Source organism: Microtus pennsylvanicus, chromosome 18, assembly GCF_037038515.1.
Source record: "Microtus pennsylvanicus isolate mMicPen1 chromosome 18, mMicPen1.hap1, whole genome shotgun sequence".
Taxonomy (NCBI): domain Eukaryota; kingdom Metazoa; phylum Chordata; class Mammalia; order Rodentia; family Cricetidae; genus Microtus; species Microtus pennsylvanicus.
In genome coordinates, this window is record NC_134596.1 from 15,353,019 (window position 1) to 15,380,079 (window position 27,061).

Sequence of the window (27,061 nt, forward strand, 5' to 3'; positions counted from 1 at the left end):
TTATAAGAAGTCCAGAATCGGGCATCTCTGTCTTTATCTCTGAACTCACTTGACACATACAATAAAGGGAACCTATTGGCTCTCAGACTGACAAGCTCAGGCCTGAGCTATTGTCAGGGCAATAATGACCAGGAGCTTGGTGTCGCCTTCTGCTCTGACCTCTAGTCTGGGGTCCCACACAAACCCCCTCGGGCTCTCTCCTAATTATGACTAAATGCCTACGATAGAACCTGACTAAATCCTCATACTATGAGAAACGAGGGCATTTGTTCTAGAAACTTTCTTTGGGTCTTGAAGTTGACTGAACCTGGGTGGTGACCTCATTTTGTGAATGGGTACAGGAGCCCCATGTGAAGTTGGGGTAGAATTAACTCTAAGGAGGATATGGAATTAGACAGAGGAAGGACATTCATAGTTATGTCCTTCCTAAACACAAGGTCCTTCAGAGAGGGGACAAATGTCCCAGCACTGAGTCAAACAGAATGACTTAAAAATCATTGTTCCTCATTCCCCCCTAACACTCCAATGGACAGTTAAAACAATTGATGAACAAGATGGCAGAGGCCATGGAGTGTGGCATGTGAACTCAGCGAGTGCTCCTTTACGCCGCCCACAGGTACACGGTATTATAAATAACTACAGTCACTTGGGAAGCTCCCCCAGGAGCTTAGTGGAAGGTCTGTTACCTCAGCATAACATCCTGAAGTCCATCAACTACCAGAGCAAATGGTATTCTCATGTAAATGTCACAAACATAAGTCACTGAGATTAAACCCTCCTTGCTAACTGTTACCTCCTTGGTCTTGCCATAAGTTAACTTTCTTTTAAAGCAAAAATGTACAAAACTTTGAAGACTTTAAGACTACCAGAATATAAACACATTTTAATTGAAAAAGATGTTTAGGGTCAGCATGATAGCTCAGCAGAAAACAGAGCTTAGCACCCAAGCCTGACAACCTATGCTCTGCTCCTAGACCTCACCTGCAAGAGCCAACTTCTACGGGTCTTTCTTTGACCTTCCTATATGTACCTAAACACACACACACACACACACACACACACACACACACACACGCTGTCTCTCTCTCGGTCTCTCCCTCCCTCCGACACACAAAGATGACAGGCAGAGTCTAATCCATCAAAGCAGCAGAGGACATACACTACACATACTCACAACGGAGATATGAGGCAATTAAAAAAAGATAAAGTTGATGGGTTTTGTAGGATGACAGAACAAACCCAAAATATCTAGATAATAATAAGCGGAGATAAACCACCACCACCATCATCATCATCCCTGATAAATGACAAAAGAGCTCAAAATCACAGAAGAGTAAAAAGTATCTGCTGCTAATGACAATAAGATGGCTTACTCTGCCTCTCGAGAATGATTTTTATGTAATTAATGTATGCTTTCTTGTTTATAAATGCCTGATTTTCAAAAGGAAAAAAGAAAAAGCTTGGCATATTTACCTATTTATCTATTTCTCTGTGTACCTGTTAGTCCTTTTGCCTCCTCCCCCTCAAACAGATGACATTGTACAATAAAGGACTTTGAGGAAAAAAAAAAAAGCAAAACCAGCTAGAAAATGGATAGGGTCACTTAGAAGACCCACTGGGAAGGGATCCAAATAATAATAATAATCCCACTCCCAATAATACCTGAAAAGAACTGGTAAGGTGTGGGCAAAACTCTCAAAGAACCGGAAAATTCTCCACTGGACAGTAGTCTGGTTTGATATGTCCTCTAAGGGTCCTGTTCCAGAAGCTCCAGGCTGTGGTTTGAAGTTGTCAGTCCCAGGCCCACAGGCTCCCCAGTGTTCTGTGTTGATGCCGTTTGGAAAGCTGTAGAACCTTTAGAAGGCAGAGCTTACATATAGAGAAGTGGGTTCCTGGGGTCCTGAGCTTTCATAGCTTGGTCCCATTTCCTGTCTGCTGCCCACTTCCTGACTCCAGGCCCATGTGACTTGCCTGCCTCACACCCCTGCTGGGCCTTCCCTGCCATGAAGAGCTTTGTCCCCTTCTTAAACTCAGAGCCAAGGTAAACACCCCTCCCTTCATGATTCTGTCCCAGCCCTGGGAAGTGTAATTTCCACAGTTGGCTCCCAGAGTGGCTGTGGTAAGAGGCCAAAGGACATTCAGCAGGGAAGGCTCAGGCAATCCAGGCCCTTGGCAGTGCTGCTCTGAGATGTCTTCGTGGATCCCTGGCTAGTGGTTATGGGTGAGTTATTACAGAGAACCAGCGCGGGCTTATGCCCTCTTCGGCTTCCTATCCTAGTGTGATCTCTTCGCGCACCACCACGGCACCGTCCACCATGATGTAACACAGCCACGAGAGCCCTCAACAGAATGAACATAATATTTGGACCCTCCACCTTCAAACCTGTGACAGCTAAACAAACCTCTTTCTTTTTTTTTTCATTTATTTTTTTTATTGTTTTTATTGAGCTCTACATTTTTCTCTGCTCTCCTCCCTTCCTCTCCTCTCAACCCTCTCCCATGGTCCCCATGCTCCCAATTTACTCAGGAGATCTTGTCTTTTTCTACTTCCCATGTAGATTAGATCCATGTGTGTCTCTCTTAGGTTCCTCATTGTTGTCTAGGTTCTCTGGGTTTGTGATTTGTAGGTTGGTTTTCTTTGCTTTGTGTTTAAAAACCACTTGTGAGTGAGTACATATGATATTTGTCTTTCTGAATCTGGGTTACCTCACTCAACATGATGTTTTCTGGATCCATCCATTTGCCTGCAAAGTTCAAGATGTCATTATTTTTTCTGCTGTGTAGTACTCCATTGTGTAAATGTACCACATTTTCCTTATCCATTCTTCGGTCGAGAGGCATTTAGGTTGTTTCCAGGTTCTGGCTATGACCAACAATGCTGCTATGAACACGGTTGAGCACATGTCCTTATGGTACGATTGAGCATCCTTTGAGTATATACCCAAAAGTGGTATTACTGGGTCTTGAGGAAGGTTGTTTCCTAGTTTTCTGAGAAATCGCCATACTGATATCCAAAAGGGCTATGCCAGTTTGCATTCCCACCAGCAATGCAGGAGTGTTCCCTTTACCCCACATCCCCTCCAGCATAAGTTGTCATCAATGTTTTTGATCTTGGCCATTCTTACAGTTGTAAGATGGAATCTCAGAGTTGTTTTGATTTGCATTCCTCTGATAGTGAAGGATGCTGAACATTTCCTTAAGTGTCTTTTTAGCCATTTTAGATTCCTCTGTTGAGAGTTCTCTGTTTATGTCTGTACTCCATTTTTATTAGATTATTTATTCTTTTGATGACAAATTTTTTGAGTTCTTTGCATCTTTTGGAGGTCAGTCCTTTGTCTGATGTGGGTTTGGTGAAGATCTTTTCCCATTCTGTAGGCTGCCGTCTTATCTTGTTGACCATGTCCTTTGCTTTACAGAAGCTTTTTAGTTTCAGGAGGTCCCATTTATTAATTGTTTCTCTCAGTGTCTGTGCTGCTGGGGTTATATTTAGGAAGTGATCTCCTGTTCAAGTGTACTTTCCATTTTCTATTCTATGAGGTTTAGTGTGGTTGGCTTTATGCTGAGGTCTTTGATCCATTTGGACTTGAGTTTTGTACATGGAAAGAGATATGGATCAATTTTCATTCTTCTACATGTTGATATCTAGTTATGCCATCACCATTTATTAAATATGCCTTCTTCTTTCACTTTATATTTTTTGCTTCTTTGTCATAAATCAGGTGTTTGTAAGTGTGTGGATTAATATCTAGGTTTTGGATTCAGTTCCATTGGTCCTCCTGTCTGTTTTTATGCCAATACCAGTCTGTTTTTAGTACTGTAGCTCTGTGGTATAGTTTGAAGTAGGGATTGTGATGCCTCTAGAAGTTCCTTTATTGTACAGGACTGTTTTGGATATCCTGGGGTTTTTTTTGTTGTTTTTTTTTTTTTTTTTGATTTTCCAGGCAAAGTTGAATACCATTCTTTTGAGGTCTGTGAAGAATTTTGCTGGGATTTTGATGGGCATTGCATTAAATGTATAGATTGCTTTTGGTGAGATTGCAATTTTTACTATGTTAATTCTAACCTACCCATGAGCGTGGGAGCTCTTTCCACTTTCTGGTGTCTTCTTCAATTTCTTTCTTCAAACATTTAAAGTTCTTGTTCTACAGGTCTTCCACTTGTTTAGTTAGAGTTACTCCAAGATATTTTATGCTATTTATGGCTATTGTGAAGGGTGTTGTCTCTCTGATTTCTTTCCCAGTCCTTTTATCATCTGTGTACAGGAGGGCTACTGATTTTTTTTTTTTTTTTAGTTAACCTGCTACATTACTGAAAATGTTTACGAGTTGTTGAAGTTCCTTGGTAGAAATTTTTGGGTCGTTTATGTAAATTATATTATCATCAACAAATAGTGAAGGTTTGACTTCTTCATTTCCAATGTGTATCCCCTTGATCTCCTTTTGGTGTCTTATTGCTCCATATAGGACCTCAAGAACTATATTGGATAGATATGGAAAGAATGGACAACCTTGTCTGATTTCAGTGGAATTACTGGGAGTTTCTCTCCATTTAGTTTGATGTAGGCTGTTAGTTTGCTGTCTATTGCCTTTATTATGTTTAGGTATGTTCCTTGTATCTCTGCTCTCTCCAAAACCTTTATCATGAAGGGATGTTGTATTTTGTTGAAAGCTTTTTCAGCATCTAATGAGATAATTATGTGGTTTTATTTTTCAGTTTGTTATACAGTGGATTACATTGACAGATTTTCGCATGTTGAACCATCCCTGCATCTGTGGAATGAAGCCAACTTGACCATGGTGGATGATGTTTCTGATGTGTTCTTGGATTCAATTTGCCAGTATTTTATTTAGTATTTTTGCATCAGTGTTCATGAGTGAGATTGGTCTGGATTCTCTTTCTTAGTGGTTTGGGTATCAGAGTAATTGTAGCCTCATAAAAAGAGTTTGGCAATGTTCCTTCTGATTCTATTGTGTGGAATAATTTGAGGAGTATTGGTATTAGTTCTTCTTTGAAATGTGGTAGAATTCTGAGCTGAAATCATGTGGTTCTGGGCTTTTTTGTTTGGGAGACTTTTGATGACTGTTTCTATTTCTTTAGCAGACGAATCTCTTTCTTATGGATTGTTCAGCATTATATATTTCATTACAAAAATGGAAAAGAGACAAATAAATAAGAAACTAAATGAAAAGCAATAATATTCTCCTAGAGAATGTTTCAGACTATGAAGTTATTAATCTCCCTAGATTGACCCATAAATTTACTGCAACCCAAATAAAATATCAGGAGAATCTGGAAACCTGTTTTGTAGGAAATAAATTAGTAATCGATGGGGTTGGAGAGATGGCTCAGTAGCTAAAGAACACTGGATGTTCTTCCAGAGGATCCAGGTTCAATTCCCAAAGTCTATAGAACAGTGCACAATCATCTATAACTCCAGTTCAAGGAAATCCACCACCTTCTTCTGGCCTCTGTGGGTACCAGGGGCATAATGGTGCACAGGCACAGATAACAGTGGCAAAATCATAGTTGTGAAGCAGCAATGAAGATAATGTTGTGGTTGGAGTCGCCACACCATGAGGGACTGTGTTAAAGGGTCGTGGCATTAGAAAGGTTGAGAATCACTGCTCTAGAGTCATTTCCACCACAGGTTGGTTCTTCCCCTACCCAAGGCTCTTCCTTTGCTTGGCTCCAGCTTCCCATGACAATTCCCAAACCACACACCTGGCCTTCAGAGTCTCGGTCGAGAGACCCTGTGAATGTCACTCATTGGGGCCAAGAAGGAGTGGCTAACATGTTTGCGGGGTCTACATGGTATGAATACCTAGCAAGACCTCACTGCTCCTCCCCGATCTGGAGGTAGGGACCTGCACGTCCCCCGGTCCCTGCTATTCCTTCATGTGGGAATTCTCAGACTCACCATGCCACCTGCTCCTCCCACCCCACACAGCACTGCATTCTCCGCCTGGACATGTTTGATGAGGGCGTGATGGGTTTCTACGTTTCTGCAGGCCTCAGTGCTGTCTGCTCTGGAGGCGGCACAGGGTCAACCCTCCTTTGCACAGATGAAAAAAAGGAGGCTCCAAAAAGTCAAAGAAACCCCTTTCAGTCATTCCAGAGCCAAGTGTGCTCTGGCCCCTTGTAAGTTCACTTCCCCCACACACACACACAACATGGGAGCCAGAGAGGCAATGGATGGGGACACCTGGAGAGCGGCAGGCTGCTGGCCCTGTGGTCCCTGCTCTGACAGCTCAGCAGAGGGAGACTCATTTCGCTGCCACAGCCCTCCTCCACTAGGGCAGCCAGGACCACCAGGTAGGACAGGTAGGAAATCCTCATGGATTTCCAAACACAAAAGTAGGCTCTACCAATTGGTCCATGTCCCGGCTCAGCCTAGTGCCCAGCTCCCCGGCTCCACACACTTGCTCTCCACATTACCATCCAAGGCCATGCTGCCAAACTCCTATTTCCATTTCCTGCACAGATCCCTCCCCAGCCCTCTCCCCAAACAGATCTCCTCAGAGGAAACGAACCCTATAATCTCTAACCTACAAAAGACGCATAAGGCACCAACTCATTCCTCAGAGGAGTACGGCAAGGTTTAAATGAGGTAATGTGTAAATCTCTCTGGGTGATGTCCCAAAGTGAGGATATAACAATATCAGGTCTTGTGTCTGTCCTGATTAGCTGATACCATGATCGCCAGACCACGTCACTTCGTTGTCACCTGAGACAGAAAAGCGTAGAAACAGCTCCTACTCCATTCTGATTCCTGCAGCTGGGCTCTGCCAGGCTGCAGCCCAGCTGGGTTGTTCATACTTCATGCCTGGACCACCAGAACAAAACCTACCCTCTTTTGTCTCCCCCAGTAAGCCCCTGAATTTCTCAACCATATTCCTTTCCGACATCTATTCAAATAAATTACAATCCTACTGGCTTCAAAGCCACACAGCTGTTTCATACTGCAGTTCTGGGAGTCAGAAGTCTAAAAATAGGCCTCACTGAGCCACATTCAAGGTGTCAAGAGGTCTCCCTCAGAACCTGTTTCCCATCTTGAACCGAGAACCATTTTCTTCTTTCCCGGCTTCTACAACTGCCTGCGGAATTTAGCACGTAACTTCCTTCATCCTAATCTTTTGATTGTCATCACACCTATTGACACAGAACTGCTCTGTACCCCTCCCTAAGGACAACTGTGCTGACTCTGGGCTCACAGGATGACCCAGCATGATCTGGCCATTTCAACGCCCATAACTTAATCTCCTCTACAACACACCTTTGCCACAAAGGCCACAGTCGTATTTCATGAACCATCACTCAGCCCTACCACGCTGGTCTAACGCATCCAACCTATAGAATCCAGGCTACTCTCATTCTTTCCAGAAATAGAAAAAAAAAAACTATCCTAAAATTCACATGAAACCAGAAAAGACCCATGATAGCTAAAACAGTCCTGAACAACAATAGCAAAACAATGAGAGAGGGATGACCCTCCAGATCTTAAGATATATCCCAGAGCCATAATAAAAACAAAATGGGGGGCTGGAGAGATGGCTCAGCGGTTAAGAGCATTGCCTGCTCTTCCAAAGGTCCTGAGTTCAATTCCCAGCAACCACATGGTGGCTCACAACCATCTGTAATGGTGCCCTCTTCTGGCCTTCAGGCATACATACAGAAAGAATATTGCATACATAAATAAATAAAAAATAAATGGTACTGACAGAAAAAGAAGTCCTATAGACCTACAGAACAAAACTGAAGACTCAACATGAGTACGTGCAACTTCAGCCACTTAATATCTGACAAAGAGGCTGAAAAGTATACACTGGAGAGAAGAAAACACCTTCAGTCTGGGAAAACTGAATGTCCACCTGCAGAGTGAAAGGAGACCCGTGCCTACCACCTCTCCCAAAGCTCACTTGAAATGGATCGAAGACCTAAGTGTGGAACCTGAGACACTGGCACTGGGAGAAGATGAGAGAGGCGGTTCCCTACCTGACGCAGGTGAAGGACGTCCTCGCCGGGACTCCATTACTCAAGAATCAAGGCCAACAGCTGACAAGCGGGACTTCACAAAACTAAAACGTTCCGCCACAACTAGAGAAACAGCCAACCGGGTGAAGAAGAAGCCCAAAGAAATGGGAGAGGATTTCCACCAGCGATACATATGGCAAAGGATTAATGTCCAGCATATATAAAGAACTCAAAAGAAAAGAATCAAAGAAACAAATGACCCATTCAAAGAAATTCACTTGCGACATGAACAGACAGTTCTCAAAAGAAGGAAAAAGGGGCTAAGAAATACCTCAAAAGTGTTCATCCTTCCTAGAAATTAGGGAACTGCTAATCAAAACAATCTTGAGATTTCATTTTACTCCAGTCAGAATGGCAAAGGTCAACCAAACAATCAAAACACGTGCCCGAGGGAGTATGGGGAAAGGGAACCCTTATTCGCTGATGGCAGAAAGGCAAGCTGGTGCCGCCACTATGGAAATCAGTGTGGAGAACTCCCCCCAAAGCTAAAAGTAAATCTGCCGTAAGACTCGGTGTACCACTCCTTGGTGTGTGTGCCCAAAGGGCTCAACATCCCACTCCACCGGTATTTGCTCAGCCATGTTCACTGTAGCCATAACCACAGGAGCTCGGGAATGGAAATAATCAAACTGTCCTTCGCCCGGAGAATGGATAATGAAAACACATACACAGCACAGAAAACCATCCGGCTGTGAAGAAAAAATGAATTCGTGAACTTTGCAGGTAAATAGATGGACCTGAAAAGATCATTTTGGGTGAGGTAACCCAGACCCAGAAAAACAAACAGAGCAAGTTCTTTCTCATTGGAGGCTCCTGCCTCCAAGTCTTTAGATTCTAGTGAGTTCATATAGCGTGGAATAACTAAAGAAAGCAGGAAAGTAAACATGGCCTGCTGCATGTGTGTGGGGGGCAATAGAAAAGGGAACAGCGAATATAAGTGATCGATGGCTGAGGTGGGAAAGATGGGGGTGGGGGTGGCATGGGGGGTGGGGTGGGGTGGGGTGGGGGTGCTCTAACAAGGGAGCGAGATAGATATAGTGGGAGAGCTGGATAAAATAACAAGGATTTTATCTGGATCTGGCCTTGGACTTTTTTTCTTTTAGCTGGGAGGCTTTTTATTATTATTTTAATCTCATTTGTCACAGGTCTGTTTAGACTGTTGACTTCTTGTTTAATTTGGGAGGTTTGGCTGAATCTAGAAATTCGTTTATTTCTTTTTGGTTTTCCAATTTAATGGAGTACGGGTTCTAAAGGTGCTCCCTTCTTATAGTGTGAATTGGTTTGGTATCTGTCCTAATGTCTCCCTGTTCACTTCTAATTCTGTTCATTTGTGTCCTCTCTTTCTTTCTGTTGGTTCGCCGGGCCAAGGGTCTGTCAATCTTGCTTATGTTCTCAAAAATCCAGCTCATAGATTCATTGGTTCTTTGTATTGTTTTTCTGTTTCTGTATCACTAGTTTCTGCTCTGGTTTTTATATTGCTCTCAAGTGGACTTGGGTTTGGTTGGTTCTTGTTTTTCCAGTTTTGAGTTTCCTCATTAAGTCATGTATTGGTGATCCCTCTGACTTTTTAACATAAGCACGAAGAGCTATAGATTTCCCTCATAGGACCACTTTCAATATGTCCTGGAGATTTTGCTGTGTTTTCATTTTCATTTAGTTCAGGGAACTTTTATTTCTTTCCTGACTTCTTCTTTAACCTTTTCTTCATTATAATGAGTTGTTTAATCTTCATGAGTTTGGATATTCACTAGAGATTGGTTTGCTGTCAATTTTAACTTTTATTGCACTGTGTTCAGACAAGACACACCGAGTTAATTCCATCATTTTGAATTGGTAAAGAATTGTTTTGTGTCCCAGGACGTGGTCTATTAGAAAAAGCTTCCATGTGCTGCTAAGTAGTGGTGCATTCTTTGGTGTTTTGTATAGACTAGTCTATAGATTTCTGTTAAGTTCACTCGATGTATGTTTCTCTGACTATTTTTTGTCTACATGACTTAACTATTGGAGAAAATAGAGTATTGAAATCACCTACCATTAATGGATTGGTGCTAATCCATGTCTTTAAATCTAGCAGTGTGTGCTTATGAAATAGGGCGCACCAGAATTTGATGCAGATGTAAAGAATAGCCATGTCTCCTTGGTTCACCGTTTCCTTGATTAGAATGAAGTGCCCTGTTTTTGTATCTTCTGAACAGTTTTAGTTTAAAATCTATTTGTCAGGTATTAGGACAGCGATGCCTGCCTGCTTCCTGGCCCATTGGATTGGAATACTTTAAACCCTCTTATTATCTAAGGTGGCCTTGCTTTCTTTGTTTTTTGTGTTTTTTGTTTGTTTGTTTGTTTTTGTTTTTTTGCTTTGTTTTTGCTTTTTGAGGCAGATTTTCTCTGAGTAAGAGCCTTGGCTATCCTAGAACTCACTTTGTAGACCAGGTTGGCCTTGAACTCACAGAGAACTGCCAGCCTCTGCCTCCCGGGTGCTGGGATTAAAGGCCTGTGCCACCATTCCCAGAAAGGTGGCCTAGCTTTAAAACTAAGATATATTCCTTGTAGAAAACGGATGTGAAGTTTTGATTCCGAATTCACTCAGTCAGTTTGTGTCTTTTGACTGCAGAACCAAGACCATAGGAGTTACTGAAATGTTTCTATTAACTGTGGTCATCATGGAGCTTTTCAGTGGTGTTGGTGTTCTCAGTGGGACTTTTTGTTTCAGTAATTACAGCTTCATATTTCTTTCCAGTGTCTCTGCTATATTCATTTTTTTCTCTTCAGTCCAAAATATTGCTTTCTATGTTTTCTCTGGGTTTGGTTTGTAGGCTATACATTTTAGGCTGTTTGTCTTTTGGAAGGCTTTTCTTTTTCCTTCAGCTATGGGAGTTGATTTTGCTGGACACAGTAGTCGGGATTGGCCATTGTGGTTGTTTAAAACTGGGAACGCATTGCTCGAGGTCTTTCCGGCTTTCAAAGCTTCCACTGAGAAATCAGCTGTTATTTTGTTAGGTCTTCCTTTATACGTGACTTGTGGTTTTTGTCGCTTAACAGCTTTCAATATATTTTCTTTGCTCTGTATACTTAATGTTTTAACTGTGATATACTGGGATTTTTCTTTTCTGGTATTGTCTATCTGGTGTGCTATGTGGTTCTTCTATCTGTATGTGTGTCTTTCCTGGCATCTATGATCTTATTACACATCTGGTCTTTGCCATTGACTTGTGATCTTCTCTCTCATCTTTGCCTGTATTTTGAAGATCTGGTATTTTCATGGCACCCCACATCTCCTCTTTCGTGTGGTTTATTTTAACTTTTTCATATTCCTTGCTTAGTTGGTCTAGATCGTCTACTTTGAGTTTTGATATTCCATCTTCATTTTAATTCACTCTACTTGTAAGACGTTCCTTTTGAATTTTCTGGTTGACTTATGGGCTTTTTCAATACCTTCTTTATTTCAGTTTGAGTCCTCTTCAATGTTTTTATCTCTATTGAATTCCATTTTCGAGGCCTGGACTGTCTGTGTCGTGTCTCTCAGCCTTGCGCCTGTGTTTTCTTGAATACCACTTAGGCATTTATTCGCCTTTAGTTCTTTCTGCTTAATTTCATTGAACTGTTTCTTTGTGTCTTCCTTAAACTCGCTGAATTCTTTGTTGAAGTTGATGATTGTTCTTTGAAATTCTGTGTCCTTGGGTTCTTCTAGGTAATTCTCCTTGGCAACAAACTCTCTAAGGCTAGTGGGCTTGGGAGAGGAGACACAGCTTGGCCTTTCATGATGTTTGTATTTCGGAGATGAGATCTGGGCATGTGGACTTCTTTTGTGAGGTCTGTGTCTGATACAGAAAGAGCAAGTTGAGCCGGAAGGGAAGAGGGTCTTTTGGGTCTTGAGGCTGGAAATGATTTAGGTGGTGTGAAGTCAGGGGGGTAAAGGGGACTGGGCTGATGTGCAGATGTGTGTCCTAGTGCAAGCTTGGAGTGTGGTAGTAGGTCTGGCTGGGAATGGCTTGGGAGTGGCCTGTGCATGGGGCAGTTAGGGGGAGTCTTGGAGGACGCCTAGGGGTTGGTTGTGGTACTGGCAGGGGTGGACAGACTAAGCAGGGACACGGGATGTGGAACACAGGCTAGCTAGATCTTGGGGCTTGACGAGGGTGGGAGAAGAGAGAAGGTCAGGTTGACTCATTAGACTAGACCCTGGAAAAGGATATTTGAGCTACCTTTAATATGCTCCACCCACAAGGAAACTCCAAATATTTTTCTTCTGCATGCAAGTCATAGGAAATTTTAGAATTAGAGATGTCGACCGAGGCCAGCAAATTCTGACCCTTGCCTGCATTGCCCTGATGCTTTTTTACACACGGTATTACTTAGCACTAGCTGGGCATTCGCTTGTGCGTGGTCTACGGCTGCTTTCTCGTCGCGACAACAGACTGAGTAGTTGCCACAGAATCCCCCACAGCCCACAAAGCCCCAAATATTTACTATCCAATGCATAAGAAGGCTTAGACATCTCCAGAGGGTGAGGGGACCACCACTGCTGGCTCTGTTTACCCATCTGGTGTCTACCATGTGGAGACAGTAGATGGGCTGTGTCCCATCTACACTTCCAAACCTCTCTTTCCAACTCTCCCCAGTCCCAGGGAGCCTCTTTCCCTTCCTTCCTACTTCCTGTTCTATGGGCACTTCCCTTCCATCCTGCCCTCTTTCCTAGTAACATGGGTCTTAAGAATAAAATCATTTTCAGGCCGCCTGGCTTTGTTTTCAGTATACGAAGGAAAGTCTCTGTAACAACACTCATTTTTCTCTTACAATAAATCTTGTTTTTCATGGTTATAGTCTCTCTAGAGACTCAAGAAAGTTAGCTTTGGGACTCAAGGCAGAGTAATGAGTTCTTTGTTCTAGATAGACCCTGCTTCTCTCCCAAAGCAACAACTGCCCTTGATTTAGCTGGCACAACACACAGTAACACGCTTCCCGGGAAGAAAAGGAAAATGGGTCAATTCAAATTTTCATGAATATTATTCCTTCAGTAACTAGAATAAGGGCTAAAACAGTTTTGACCAAGCAGTGGGGAGTGAGATGTGGAATGCAATGTGGAAATTGGGTCCTTGCTGAGGGGACAGCCATGGGAGCCACGGGAGCCAGGCTCTCTGCTAACCAGCAGCTGCCCTGGAGTCCTCCTGTGGGGTTCGTTCCATGGAACATAAGAAAAGGAGGACAAGTGAATGTGTGAGCCAAATTTAGGACCAGTTGTGGGTTGAGGTAGGAGAGGGGTAACCTCAGCTCACACCGTGAGAGAGACTTCAGAAGGGCACAATATCTATACCCTTAAGTCTGTATAGACCACAGGTACTAAAAGATATATGGACCTCAGCCCCTCACACCTCAGACACCAACAAGAAGCCAAATGAACACTACCTTCGACAAGGACACGAAGCTTCTGCCTCCAAAGAGAGTAGTCCTACCCAAGGCAGGCTCTTCAGATCATTACACACTGTTTAAAGGAGGAGCTCACTGTGTGCAGTCCAAACACCCATGGTGAAGTTGCCAGCTGATGAGCCCTGGGCACACCCTGACAGGACTCCACCAGCCCCTCGTTCAATGCAGAGAGCGAGCGTGTAAAGAAAAGATGTCTATTCCCTCTTCTCGTCAACACTACAGACTTCAAAGGAGCATCAAGAACCACCAAGCCATTAAAGAAAAAGGAAGTCACAAAAGCTCCACAAAAATTAACAGAGAAAAATGTCCCTGGTACAAACATGAAGTTTATTTTACTCAATTCTAATTAAGACTATCAAACAGAAATGAACAAATAATACAACCAGAAAATTGCACAAATACTAAGGAAATTAACATAAAATATGAAGGTGAAGAAAATACTCACTATGGTCATTGTTCAGGTTTCTTCCTGTTGCTTCGATAAAGCCTGGAGCAAAACCAACTTGAGGAGGAGAGGGTTTATTTCAAGGTACAGTTCCCAGTCCGCCATCAAGGGAGCCTGAAGCAGGAACTGAAGCGGAGGCCAGGAAGGAATGCGGCCGACTGGCTTGCTCCTCAGGACTTGCTCAGTTGACCTTCTTACACAACCCAGGATGACCAGCCCATATCAATCATCAACCATCAATCAAGAGAATATCTCCCAGACATGCCCACAAGCCAATCTGATAGAGACAGTTCCTCAGCTGACGTTGTCTTTTCCCAAATGACTCTAGTTTGTGTCAAAGTGACAAACATTAGACAGAATAATTACGATCTGAGAGCAGATGACTCTCGCCTGGTCGGCTGCCTGCCCCCAACCACCAACCTGTATGAGCCTCGCATGACCTGGCATCCCAGAGATCATCTTCAGCCAAGACAGAAGGATGTGCCAATCAGCTATCAGGGTCAGCTTGTGCCAGGGAGGATCTGAGGCAGCCCAGAGGGGAAGCCATAGCCACTGTTAGATGTTTGCAGAAGTATTGGGCATAGTAGTTCACACCCGTTTCCTCGTAGCTTTTGCCCGAATTGATCAAGAAGCCTGGTTTCCACTACAGACAAGCCTGTTGCTCCCAAGTACATCCTGGAGAAAGGACCCAGAGAGCTGCACATAAGTAACCTGGACCCCCGAGACCTCCTGTGCTTCTCTCCCACTGCCGCCCCCCCCACAATGCCCCTTTAATAAAGTTTTGCACAACTATATACTAGACAATCTCTGTGTCGTGTGACTTTCCTGGGGAAGACACGAGACACAGGGCACCAAAGAAACAATCGCATCCAAGTCTATCCCAGGGACTCTCAGTTCACTGGGGTCACGTTCAGGAGCATGGGTTGGAGATTGCTTGCAGAAGCACAGGTGACTCACAGGCAGCCCCAGTATGGGTGACAGAAAGCAACATCGCCAGAGGTGCCTGCACAGCTGGCAGGTACGCCCACAGAAGTCTCTTCTCCAGCAACTGCTTGCTGCTTATAGAACCTCACAGGTGGACCTTGGAAGACTCAGGCTTTCTGAGCACACTGAGCTTCAACTTCCTCAGCCCTGTGAGCCCCTTTCTCCCCCGAGGAAGTGCTTCAACTTGGAAGAACAGCAGCACAACACTCTGGGGTCCGTTCTGTTAGCCATCTCCCTCCCTGCTGCGGTCACCATTGAAGATTTCGTTAGATGGTCCAGGAGATGGATTTGAACAAATATCCCAGATTGAAAAGCAAAAGGCAAACAAACAAAAAGCGTGGAGAGACATGAAGAAAGCTACAGAGTGAGCACCGGAGGTCTGATATTCAGCAGTTCTGCTAAAAAAAAAAAACAAAAAAAAAAAAAACAGAGACTGTGCAGGCCAGAAAATAAACAAATTACAAACTGGGCAGTGGTGACGTACGCCTTTAATCCCAGAACTTGGGAGGCAGAGACAGGCGGATCATTGTGATTTCAAGGCCAGACTGGTCTACAAGACCTAGTTCCAGGACAGCCAGAGCTGTTATACAGAGAAACCCTGACTTGAAAAAACAGAAGAAGAGGAGGAGGAGGAGGTGGTGGAGGAAGAGGAGGAGGAGGAGAAAGAGGAGGAAGAGGAGGAGGAGGTGGAGGAGGAGGAGAAGAGGAAGAGGAGGAGGAGGAAGAGGAAGAGGAAGAAGAGGAAGAAGAAGAAGAAGAAGAAGAAGAAGAAGAAGAAGAAGAAGAAGAAGAAGAAGAAGAAGAAGAAGAAGAAGAAGAAGAAGAAGCAGCAGCAGCAAGTTACAAGGCATTCGGCACCAAAGAGGAGACATTTGAGAGGCTAAGGCTTCCATGCAAACGGGGGGAGGTATCTGAGCACCTAGAATAGAGAGGACCCCAGATAGGAAAAACAGGTTGACTTACCAACGGTGGTTCAGAGGCATTTGATATGGAAACGATGGTGCTTGGATCACCAACAGGAAGAATAAAGCCTGAAAAACCTGACCTCTGTCAATGGAGAGCAAGCAGGAGCCCGGGAAGAGGTTTTGCATTTCTGTTTGTTTGTGCCTCATCGTACTCCCTGAATTTTAACTGCCAAGAGCATATATCACTTTAAAGTCAGAATTGTGGTCACCATCACACCCTTAACTATAGCCAGTAGCCTCCACTTATATCCTGGTTTGCTTTCTGTGGCTTTCCCACAGTCAGTATGGTCTAAAAGACTATCTGAAAAATTCCAGAAATAATTGATGAATTTTAAACTACCTGCTGTACTAAGCAGTGTGTTGGATTCTCATACCATCCTGCCCTGTCCTGCCAGAAATATGAGTTATTCTTACATGCAGCATACCCAACCAACTGTATGTGTGCATGACTCTTTGGTCATCTAGTCACTAAGCCCATCTGCGTTTCCGGGTCAAAAGTTGTGCTAGCAAAGCATTTGTACCGAGGTAACCATTATTTTACTTGGTAACAGCTCCAACATCCAACACACTAGAGCAGTCAGGCAGGCAACTCTCCGATGCGGAAAGGGGTGAGAAGAGCTTCCCTGTGTAAACAACGGAAAACGCTCCATCTAGTAAGGAAAATATATGTGCTAAGGCCGCTACAATGTGCAGTAAGAACAGATCTTCTATTCACCAAATTGAAAAGGAAACATTTTATGCCAGTTTGATGTTAGACCTCGAACTGCAAAAGCTCTGCCTACAGTGCAAAGTAAGAACAAGGAAACACGCAGTCTGCAGAAGGCTGGACACTAGCCAAGCTTTCAGGCATGGCCTGGGAGTCTTGGGTGGTGTGCCCTGTGGATAAGGCAGGGCTGGCTATACCACTTCCAGTGCCAGAGAACACAAGTTGCCAGGTTCTTTCTCCTCGGTGCAGTACCACTTAGCTCCTTCTGATTCCATCCTTATCACTGAAATCCATGCATCATCTGGGCTGGGAAGAACCCTGAGTGTAACTCAACATCACCAGACACTAAGAAGATTCTGGGATTTCTCTATGGTTGTGGTTGTTAACGCTGGTGTTTGGTTATTGACGATAGAATCACACACACACACCAAAAAAAAAAAAAAACCATAATAATAGAGTAATAGTGTATGTACATTATTGTACTGTGTATGTGTGTATATATGTACATATTTGTATGTGTCCATACATACATATTTGTATGAATTTAAATATTGTGTGTGCATGTATGTATTCGTGTGTATGTGTGTGCATTTGTGTCCATGTATGTATTTATATGTATGAAGTTGTGTATATATATGCATGTACATATTTATATGTATGTATATTTACATGTATTTGTGTGTATGTACATGTAAGTATGTGTGTGCATGTTTGCATGTATGTGTCTATATCACAACATGACCACTTTGAGCAGCAGCTGTATACTATGTGTCATGACAAACTGGCAGCTCTGTCAGTCTATGGCATTTCTTAAGTATCCTTTCACCCTGTTTGAAGAGCCAATACTACTGTGTCCCACACCCCTTAATGTCACTCAAGGGTGCTGCCAAGCCAGGAAAGGGGGCCTGATGACACCAAGTCTGCATTTGGGTATGTCGCCAGTGTATAATAGACGTTCTGTTTTTCCCTTTTGCTGACACGGGGCCAAATATCAATTTCTATAAAGATACTGTCTTTTCAACTGAAAAAAAAAATTTAGGTATAACTAGAAAATAATGATTTGTTAAATCAGAAGACTTGATAAGTTTATATTCAACACGGCCAAGCTGCTTACCAACGTGTTCCATAGGTACAGTCATTACCTGTACCTGCTGAGCTCCAAAACCATATCCAGGAAGAGCCACCACAGCTGTCCCTCAATGTCTGTGGCTGTTCCTTAGTGCCTGTGACTGTCCCCCAGTGTCTGTGGTCATCCTCAGTGTCTGATTGTCCCTTCATATCTATGGCTGTCTCTCAGTGTCTGTGGCCATTCCTCAGAGTCTGTGGCTGTCCCTTGGTGCCTGTGACTGTCCCTCAGTGTCTACAGGGGCGATTTTCAGGACTCTGTTCCCCCACAGTCACTAAAATCCATGGATGCTCAAGGCTCTTATATAAAATGGTATAGTAATCTGGAAAGATGGTTCAGTAGGTAGGAACACTTACAAAACAAGACTAAGGACCTGAGTTTGGATCCCCAAAACCCACACAAAAAGCTGCATGTGGTCATGAACACTTCTGCAAGCCCAGTACTGTGGAAGGAAGAAGACAGAAGGATCCCTACTGGCTGCCAGCCTCATTCGAGGTTCAGTAAAAGGCCTGGTCTCAAAGGTGTGGGGCAGAAAATGATGGAGCACAACCTTCGGTATTTTAGTCTGCCTTCTCAGGCACACACATTCGGGAGGTAGTGGTCTCGGCAGAGGACCTACACACATTCTCCCGTTTGCTTTAACCTAGACGGCATGCAGTGCCTACGCAACAAAGCTCCACACAGACACTTGCTCCTTGTACTGCTGAGGAAGTGACTACAAAAACCTGCACAAGTTCAGCACAGATGCATTCTTCCGGAGTATGGTTGATCTACAGTTAGAACCACAGATCCAGACCCCAAACACCCAGATGACTCATTTTGACTAATCTCATTACAGGTGACAAGCCTGAACTAATCTTATAATTAGACGATGGCAAGGTTTATTTTTCAAATAAAATTTTACTGTCTCATCATGCTTCCAATTTTCTGTACAAGAGCGTCAGCTTAAGTTTTAAGTCTTCATTTCAGATCAATTAACTTTCATGCCCATCTGAAGTGCCCCATTTGGGCTGGATAGATAGCTCAGAAGTTAAGAGCACTGGCTGCTCTTGCACAGGACCCGGATTCAGTCCCCAGCACCCACGTGACAGTTTACAACTCACGTCCACCAAGCATGACCATTTTACATACATACATGTACATACATGTAGGCGAATATTTACACATACAAAAATAAAAATAATAATTTTTCTAAAGTTTAGATTTGTTATGGTAGATCCGGGTAATTTTAAAATCTGAAATTTTAAGATAATCTAGGTATACTGCTATGCACTGGGAAACCAAGAACTCAAAAAGATGGAGGCATGATGGTTAGGAATATAAGGCCAACCACAGCAACATAACAAGTTCAAAGCTAGCCTGTACTACAAGAGACCCTGGTTTGGGGGACGGGTTGAGACTCCGGGACTATTTACTACAGGCTTTTGCAGCTGCTGATACAAAGAAGTACTTTACTTACATTTACCGTGTCCCCGTATCTCACACACACACACACACCTACAAATGCCAGTATTTTAACACTCCTGGATCCTCCAGGCTTCCATCATCAATCACTGTCTACCGTACTGTACCGTACTGTGTCACATAGGTAATATACGACACCTGTCAACTATAGGTGAAGAAGAGAAGATAGTTCATCACTACAGGAAGCCACCATTTCAAACGGGACTCAAAAGCGAGACGTGGGTCAAATGCACAAACAAACCTTGAGGTACACGTTCAGGAACCTAGTACATGCCAGGACGGCGAGAGTTAATAATATACTGCATGCCTGTGTTGACGATGGGAGCTGTCTGGTGGGCTCACCACAAAGCCCAGCAGGCAACTGTCAGCCAATGGATCTGCTTTGGTTTGGTTTGGTTTGGTTTGGCTGTGGAACACCCATCACACGAGATGTACTAAAGCGCTATGTTGCCACCTTTTAAATGCATGTCGTTTATTAGTTGACCATAGCTCAATAAATCGGAGGGTGAAAGACCAGCTTAATGCAGGGATAAAATCCAGGTAGTCTGGCATGCTGTGAAGACATAAAGATCCCATTCTCAACTTGCCAAGTCTCTGCACAGGAAGGTCCAGGATGTCCTTGGTCAGCACACAGGAGGGCACATAGCCAGAGCCTCCCAGAGAGCAAAGGCGACCCATTACAGTACAGATACTGTGGTTTTGAATGTTAAGTGATCCCCCGAAGACCCAAATGCTGCATTCTTGTTCCCAGGGCAGCACAAACTGGGAGATGATAGGACCTTTAGGGAGATCTCTAGGTCACTTCAAGGTCATGCTCTTAAAAAGAACAAGATTCCAGTTCCCTCTCCCACACACTTACACACACTGGATGAGCAATTTGCCTTCCCACAATGCTTCCCACGACGTGTTTCCTCACCGCAGGCCTATCATCAGCAGGGCCAACCAGCCATGGGCCAAATCCTCTATAAATGGGAGGCAAAATATTCCTTTTCAGATTATATGATTATCTCAGGGGACTTGGGGCTTTATTACATCTATTTATTTGGGGGGGCACGTACGGACATCCACGTCACAGTATACACATGAAAGTCAGAGGAGAGCCTGCAGGAATTGGTTCTCTCCTTCCACCATGTGGGTCTCGGGGATCTCAAGCAAACCTTCAGGCTTGGCAGAAAGTGCCTTCACCCACTCACCCCCACTCAAGGTATCTGTTGAAGGTAAATGAAGCATCTAAAGGCACCCGAGGGTGTGTGACATTCACCCAGATGATGGCCTCTGAGATGGCAGTCCAAGGGGTACCAAGAAGGGTGAGGTTCTAGATCAGTGGTTCTCAACCTTCCTAATGCTGTGAGGTGACCCTTTCATACAGTTCTTCAAGTAGTGAACCCCCAATCATAAAATTATTTTGTTGCTACTTCATACCTGTAATTCTGCTATTACGACTCTTAACGTAAATATGTGGCATGCGGGATATATGATATGCAGTTCCCCGAGGGGTCACAACCCACAGGTTGAGAACCGCTGTTCTAGAGGCTGAGAGGAAGCTGTGTCATCATCTTCCTCCCCATGAGTCGCGACCCACAGGTTGAGAATTACTCTTCTAGAGGTTGCGCAGAAGCCAGAAGCTGTATCAACATCTTTCCTTCTAAGACCATCACACCAAAGACACTCTGCCATGGTAGCTGTGCCGAGTCTGCTTCCCTTGGGAGAGGCTTTTAGGATGAGCCAGCAGTGGTCTCTCCTGTGGGGGCTGCAGGCTTGAGGACGGAAGATGGCCACAGAGAGAGCGGAAACATGTGGATGTCTGATGAGCCTGGAATGGAGTCTGCAGCTTGGGCAGGAAGTCTGTTCCAGTGTCGGTTTCTTAATCCAGAGAGGTCTTCACTGGCAAATAGCAGTGGAGAACCATGCAGGGGTGATATCACAACAAGCCAGCAACCTGGCTCCCAAAAACGTCCAGAAAAAAAGACAAGACGAACAAGCCTGCCTTTGTGTCTCATAGAGGAAGCATGCTCAGTCAAGCACACGGCCAGTGCATTGGGGATTATGGCTGGGGTACAGATCCTCAGCTCACTAGCCAGCCAGTCGAGACTAATCACAGTGCCCCAGGTCCCAGTGAGAGACTCTGCCTCAAAAAAACAAGGTAGCTCTCACCTAAGGAGGAATGACAGCCAAGTTTGTCCTCTGGCCTTCGTGTGAGTGAGTGTGTACACATACAAGACTGTACTGTGCCTGCCTGTACACACACACACACACACACACACACACACACACAAAATAATAAATTCTGGATTAGTGAGGTTGTGGGTATAAAAGTTAAATGAAAGTCTTAGAAGGAAAATCTTAGGGCTATTTGTGTGACCTCTGTAATGCTAATTAAGAGGGAAATATGCAGAAAATATGAAAGTGAAAACAGACATATGACTGAAAAGTTTTAAATATTTCAAAAGACAGCAAGAACCGAGCCCAGCGCGAAGATTACTTGCAAGATAGAATGAGGTGGCTAGAAAAGTCACTTCAAATGAAAACAGATGCCAAACTTATTCCGTCAGGTTGATAAAATCACTCAAGGTTGCTAATACTCCAGGTCTCATGGGTAGGGAAAAATCAAATCCTTATGCAAGATGTCAGGGGTGAGAATGATCATAACCTTTTCCCTCGACTAACCCAATGACACCTAACAGAATTCCAACCTGGACACCCTTTGACTAGTAGCAAATCCACCCCCCAGGACATCACTCTCGGAAGCAGGCGCTGGCATCTAAGACCAGCAGCATCAGACACTTAGAATCTGTGTCACCGGGAAGTTCCCAGCACCAAGAAAGGGAATAAACCACGGTAATCTGCAGTGTAGATGATTACACAGTCACTGAAAGAACGGATTCAAAATTATCACCAACTGTGACAAGAGACAAGACACATCACACTTTATAGCGAGCCACTGAGTAAAATGTGGGTGCTAGCATCACAGCTCCATATTCTTTAAAAGAAAAGGATGTGTTTCACATATAAGCATTCTGATAGACTTGTGACTGAAGTTTGTTGAGTGACATTACACACCACTGGCAACGTCAGCTACCTATCGGCAGAGCGTGTTTGTGCATTTCCTGGATTTTGGTTATGGCAACAATTACATACTGCTTTAGGAATATTCTTAGAAGTCTGGCGGCGTTGCTCTTACAGGGCTTAGTTTACACAAAGGCTCAGCTTCTTTGCCGGCAGCTGCTGTGCAGGTGATTTCAAATGCACTAATTCAGGGTTCTGGGCATTGTCAAAATTAGAAAGAAAATGATGAAACAGCTCCCTAAGGAGTAACTGGTCAAAACGCCACTTGACTCCAGGCTCTCAATGTACTGCCAATCACCACTCAACCTCGCCACAGAGTCATGCAGAGAGAGGTGACTTATCTCCTAACCTGTTGGACAGTGCAGCCTGGGACAGGGGACCACATGAGGGGTGGCCCTCAGAAGCCAAAGTACCATCTGGCTTGGTCATTGCTGGCCTCTGGACACAGCTGTCCCACCTCATCTGCCTCCAGCTTTGCCAAGCTCCCCTGCTATAGTTTAGCTCTAGAATATCTGCGAAAGGTCCACGAGGTAACGACTTCATTTTGCACTGCACTAATGGAAAAAGGTGGAACCTAGTGGGAGGTCTCATGACCTAGAAGGGAATGGTAGGTTTCAGCCCAACCTCTTCCTTCCTCTTTTTGCTTTCTGGTTCACTCCTACCATAATGTATTGCCTTACCTTGCCACAGACCTAAAAGCAATGGGCCAGGTGGTCAGGAACTGAAACCTCCACATAGCAATCACATATGTGTGCATACACAGACACACACATACACATAGAGATACATATACATTCATAGATATATATACATTCACACATAGACGCATACACATAATCACATGCATGTACACACACAAAGACACATATACACATATACATATTTCACACATACACAAATACACACACAAACATATACATATAAATATATTCTTATTCATATACTGATACAGATACACATATACATATACACATACACACACATGCATACCCATACATACACACATATCTCTCTCTCTCTCTCTCTCTCTCTCACACACACACACACACACACACACACGGAACTTTTAAGTTTCCTCAATGTCCCCAGTGTAATGTGTCTTTAAATTTCTCTTGAACCTCCACCTTTCAGACATGGTTAGGGTTTCTCCTAAGAAACAGGTGGGACCGCCTTGCCAAAGTGGGTTCCTCCACCAGCAAGCTCTCCTCCATCTCTGCTACATAGACGGCTAAGTGACATCTCCAGTTAGGCACTTGGTGCTTGTTGTTGCTGTTTTGCTTTGTTTTGTTTCAAGACAGGGTTTCTTTGTGTCCTGGACGACTTGGTGTGTCTAAAGTTAAGCTCAAAGCCACTTCTTGGCTCAGTGACCCTGAGGCAGTCATGAATTTCTTCTTTGTCCATTTCAGATCACTCACCACAAGGAGCCAGGGCTGTGTGAGGAGCAAGCATTGAAAAGAAGCTGGCTTGATTGTGTGTCATTCCCCTGGCTAAGACAAGGGAGACACCTCATGGAAACTCAAAGGGAGGGAACTGTCCAAGGACCTGAGCAGTAGGGGGTCCACTGGGCCCCCAGTGAAGTGGCCTAGGACCCATGTAAAAGGAGTTGTCAGATTTAGGGCACAGTAAGTGCTCAGTAAAGTGAGAACTGGTTTTCTCTGTACCACCGTTTCCTCAATAGAAGGACTGCTGATATAATGATTCTTCAACAGCTCCAAACCACAGATGGTCAAAGAAGTTTGAGGCAGCAATGAAGCACTCCTTACAGAAGGTTCAGAGCAGAGTATAGCATGAAACACACAGTGAGTTCCATAAAAGCCAGTTATCTTGGTCACCTGTCTATAAGGAAGACCCTTCAAGGGAGTTGGGGCAAATATATTCATTATCCATAGGAGACTCATCTCAGGAACTCCCAGCCCCCATGGTCGGACGTTCAAATCTCTTATATGTCATACAACTTGCATATAGCCCACACATGTCTTCCTGCATGCTTTTAAATCACCTTCAGGCTGCCTATGAGAACTAATGCAATATAAATTCCATGCAAACCGTTGCTATACTGTATTATTTGGGTAGTATGGCCAAGAAAACTCTATACATATTTCTGTATAAAAACAGGGTTTTCCTGAATATGTTCATTCTGTGGTTGATTGAATCCACGGCTACAGAAGCTGCTGGTGCTAAGGGCAGACTGCATAAGAAAGGCAAAGAACCCATGTTCCCTATCCACAACCACATCAACAGGCAAGCCTGTCCCAACTGGAACTAACCATTCTTTCTGCAGGGCAGAGACAACATGTGAAAATCTCGATAGACCATGCTGAATTTAAAGGCTGGAGATGCAGCTCAGGGGCGGAGCACTCACCTCGGATGTTCAGGTATGTTCCATCCCCGGCACAAGAAAGATTAAAGAGAAGCCTATGGGATGAAGGCCAGAGGGTGGGAGGTAAAAAGTGTAAGTACTTCGTGGCTTCAGTGCTCTTCTCTAGATCCTGGAGAAGTGCGAACACATGACCAGGCATGACTCAGAACTGGGGGGAAACCAGAACCAACCACTCCTAACTGTTGAAGACAACAGCATTTGAAACACAAACCTCATTATTGTTTTACCTGTCCAACTTAACCCCTGCAACGAAATGCAGGGGATGTGTATTTTAATATAAATGCTTTTTCTGCTGTCTCCAATTAATGTTTTCTTTTTAAGGCTTATTATAAAAAAAAAAAAGGCAGTTCTCTTTGCAAACCCTGGGGAAATTCAGCTAAGGCTCAGAGGAGGTGGGGGAGGCTCAGGCAAAGAGTCAGGAAGCCTAATTCACCACCCGTCTGCCACCTGTAGGCTGGTTCCAGCAGGCTGAAACTCAGTACCCACTAGACAGACATGAAAACAAGGCATATTAAGTATTGCTAAAAACCGAGCAACAGATGTGTGGAGACTATATATAGGGGCGGGATTGGACCACGGCTCCCTAGAGGCGGCCGCCCACCTCCTCTCATCGATCTGAACACTGGGAGTTGTGACCACACGTCCTGTCCTCCTAGTTAGCGCTCCAAGATGAGCTCCCCTCCCCACCCCGTCTGAAAGAAGCTTGGAAAATTAATACTCCCATTAGGATGAACAGCCACACCTGTATCGATCCTTGTTTCAAGGGTAGTTTTGCTAGGATCTCATTTTAAACCAGACAAGGAACTTGCAAGAACAAAGGCCATTACAAACAAAATAAATTAAAAAAAAAAAGCAAGACCGATTTTTTTTTTTCTAAAATTACGAAAGTTAAGAACAAACAGCGATCATTAATTCCAAAGGTTTGGTTTGGGTCTGTGTACGCGGAATTTAAACGCATAGCGTTCACTGGAAGCCTGTAATGTATTTGTGCACAATCGACCAAATGTAGTTACAGTTGTCAAGAGTTCTCGAAACAAGTGCCGGTCTTTATAAATACCCGTGCCTCATTCATCTCCTAATTCCCATATGCCCGTTCTTTATTAATATAGAAAATAAGCAACTTTTATCAAAACGCTACAAAATACCTAAATAAATCAATAAATCATCTCGGACCCATGATTTCTTTAATAAATGTTTCCTAGGGGAAGATTTGAGAGTCAAGGACCTGAAAATCAGTCTAGAGTTCAAAGAGCACACTCCTGGCTCCCAGTCGCCAGTCGGTCCAGCAGGATCGGGGGATTACGAAAGAAACAAGACGCCTCCGTGTCCGGGAGGTGAGTGACCAGAGCAGAACCAGCCGTTCTCCCCCGGACTGACCCGCAACCGAACGCGAAGCCCCGCACGCCCCCGGCGAAAACCGCAGCGAAAGGAGCCGCTCACAGCGGGCTCAGCACCCGGGCTCGGGCGCCCCCGCGCCGCGCCGTCTCGGTCACGGTCGCCCGCTGCCCGGGTCGGTCACTGGTGAGCAGAGCTCCCAGCAGCTGCCCCAGACAGGGACTCGCCACCGACCGCCACCCGCCAGGTGGCAAGGGGAGGGCGTCTGGCTCCTTTCCCCTCTGAAAAGTAACTCCGGGAGCAGCGCGTTGGAGCGGCAGTGAGACTAGCGACGGTCCCCGGAGTTCCTCTGCCCGAGACTTGGAAACTGTACCCGAGCCACGGCTGCCAGACCCGGGCGTCCGCTCCCCCACTCGGCGCGGGCCGCGTCCCCGTCACTGCAGCTCCGGGTCCCGGCCAGCGCCACCGCCGCAGACACTCACCGAGAAGCCGGCCCAGAAAGGGCAGGAGTGGCGCACGCGGGCCGAGGTGGTGAGCGCGAGCGCCGCGAAGCTCACGGCCACGATGAGGCATCCGAGCGCCATCTGCGTGGCCCCGAGAGCCAGCACGATGCGGGAACGGCCAGGGCACTCGCGCAAACGGGACAGGCTGTGGGGCAGCGCGTGCGGGCGCGGTGTGCGGGGGCCGCCGGCCGGAGGCATCGCGCCCCGCAAGCTCTCTCCGCGCTGCGCTCCTCACAGAGGCGCCGAGGCAAGTTGAGCCGGCTGCGGGGACCGCCTCCCCGTGGTCAGCAGAGGCTGCGACGCGCGGTCACCGCCAGCCGGCCGGGCCGGCCAGAAAGCCGGGCTCCCGCAGCCCGCGCCGATGCCCGCGCCCATGCCACCGCCACTGCGCAGGGCCCGCCGGCCGCGCTGCGCCCTCTCCCGCTCGTCCGCCCGTCCGCGCGCTCCCCCGGCCGGGCGCGGGAGCGAGCCTCCGTGCCGGGCGCGAGCTGCCGCGGGCTTCGGGAGCGAGCCCAGCCGCTGCGCGCTGGGCCCGGGAGGGAGCGGGAAGCCGGAGTGGGGACGAGGCGCGGAGCCGGGAGCGGGAGAAGTCGCAGGTGTGTCCTCCGCGCTGGCGCCTCCTCCCGGTCGTTGGA

The 27,061-nt window shown here is 45.3% G+C and overlaps 1 protein-coding gene across 2 annotated transcripts in view; it reads right to left on the reverse strand.

The window, feature by feature from the left end:
* Positions 1 to 26,760, reverse strand: part of Entrep2 (endosomal transmembrane epsin interactor 2) — a 402,661-nt gene extending 375,901 nt beyond the window's left edge. For both annotated transcript variants that reach the window (XM_075952880.1, XM_075952878.1), the window contains exon 1: positions 26,406 to 26,760. In XM_075952880.1, the coding sequence (XP_075808995.1) occupies positions 26,406 to 26,624 (219 nt within the window). In that variant the 5' untranslated portion in view covers positions 26,625 to 26,760. The remainder of the gene's footprint in view (positions 1 to 26,405) is intronic.
* Positions 26,761 to 27,061: the final 301 nt, after the last annotated feature.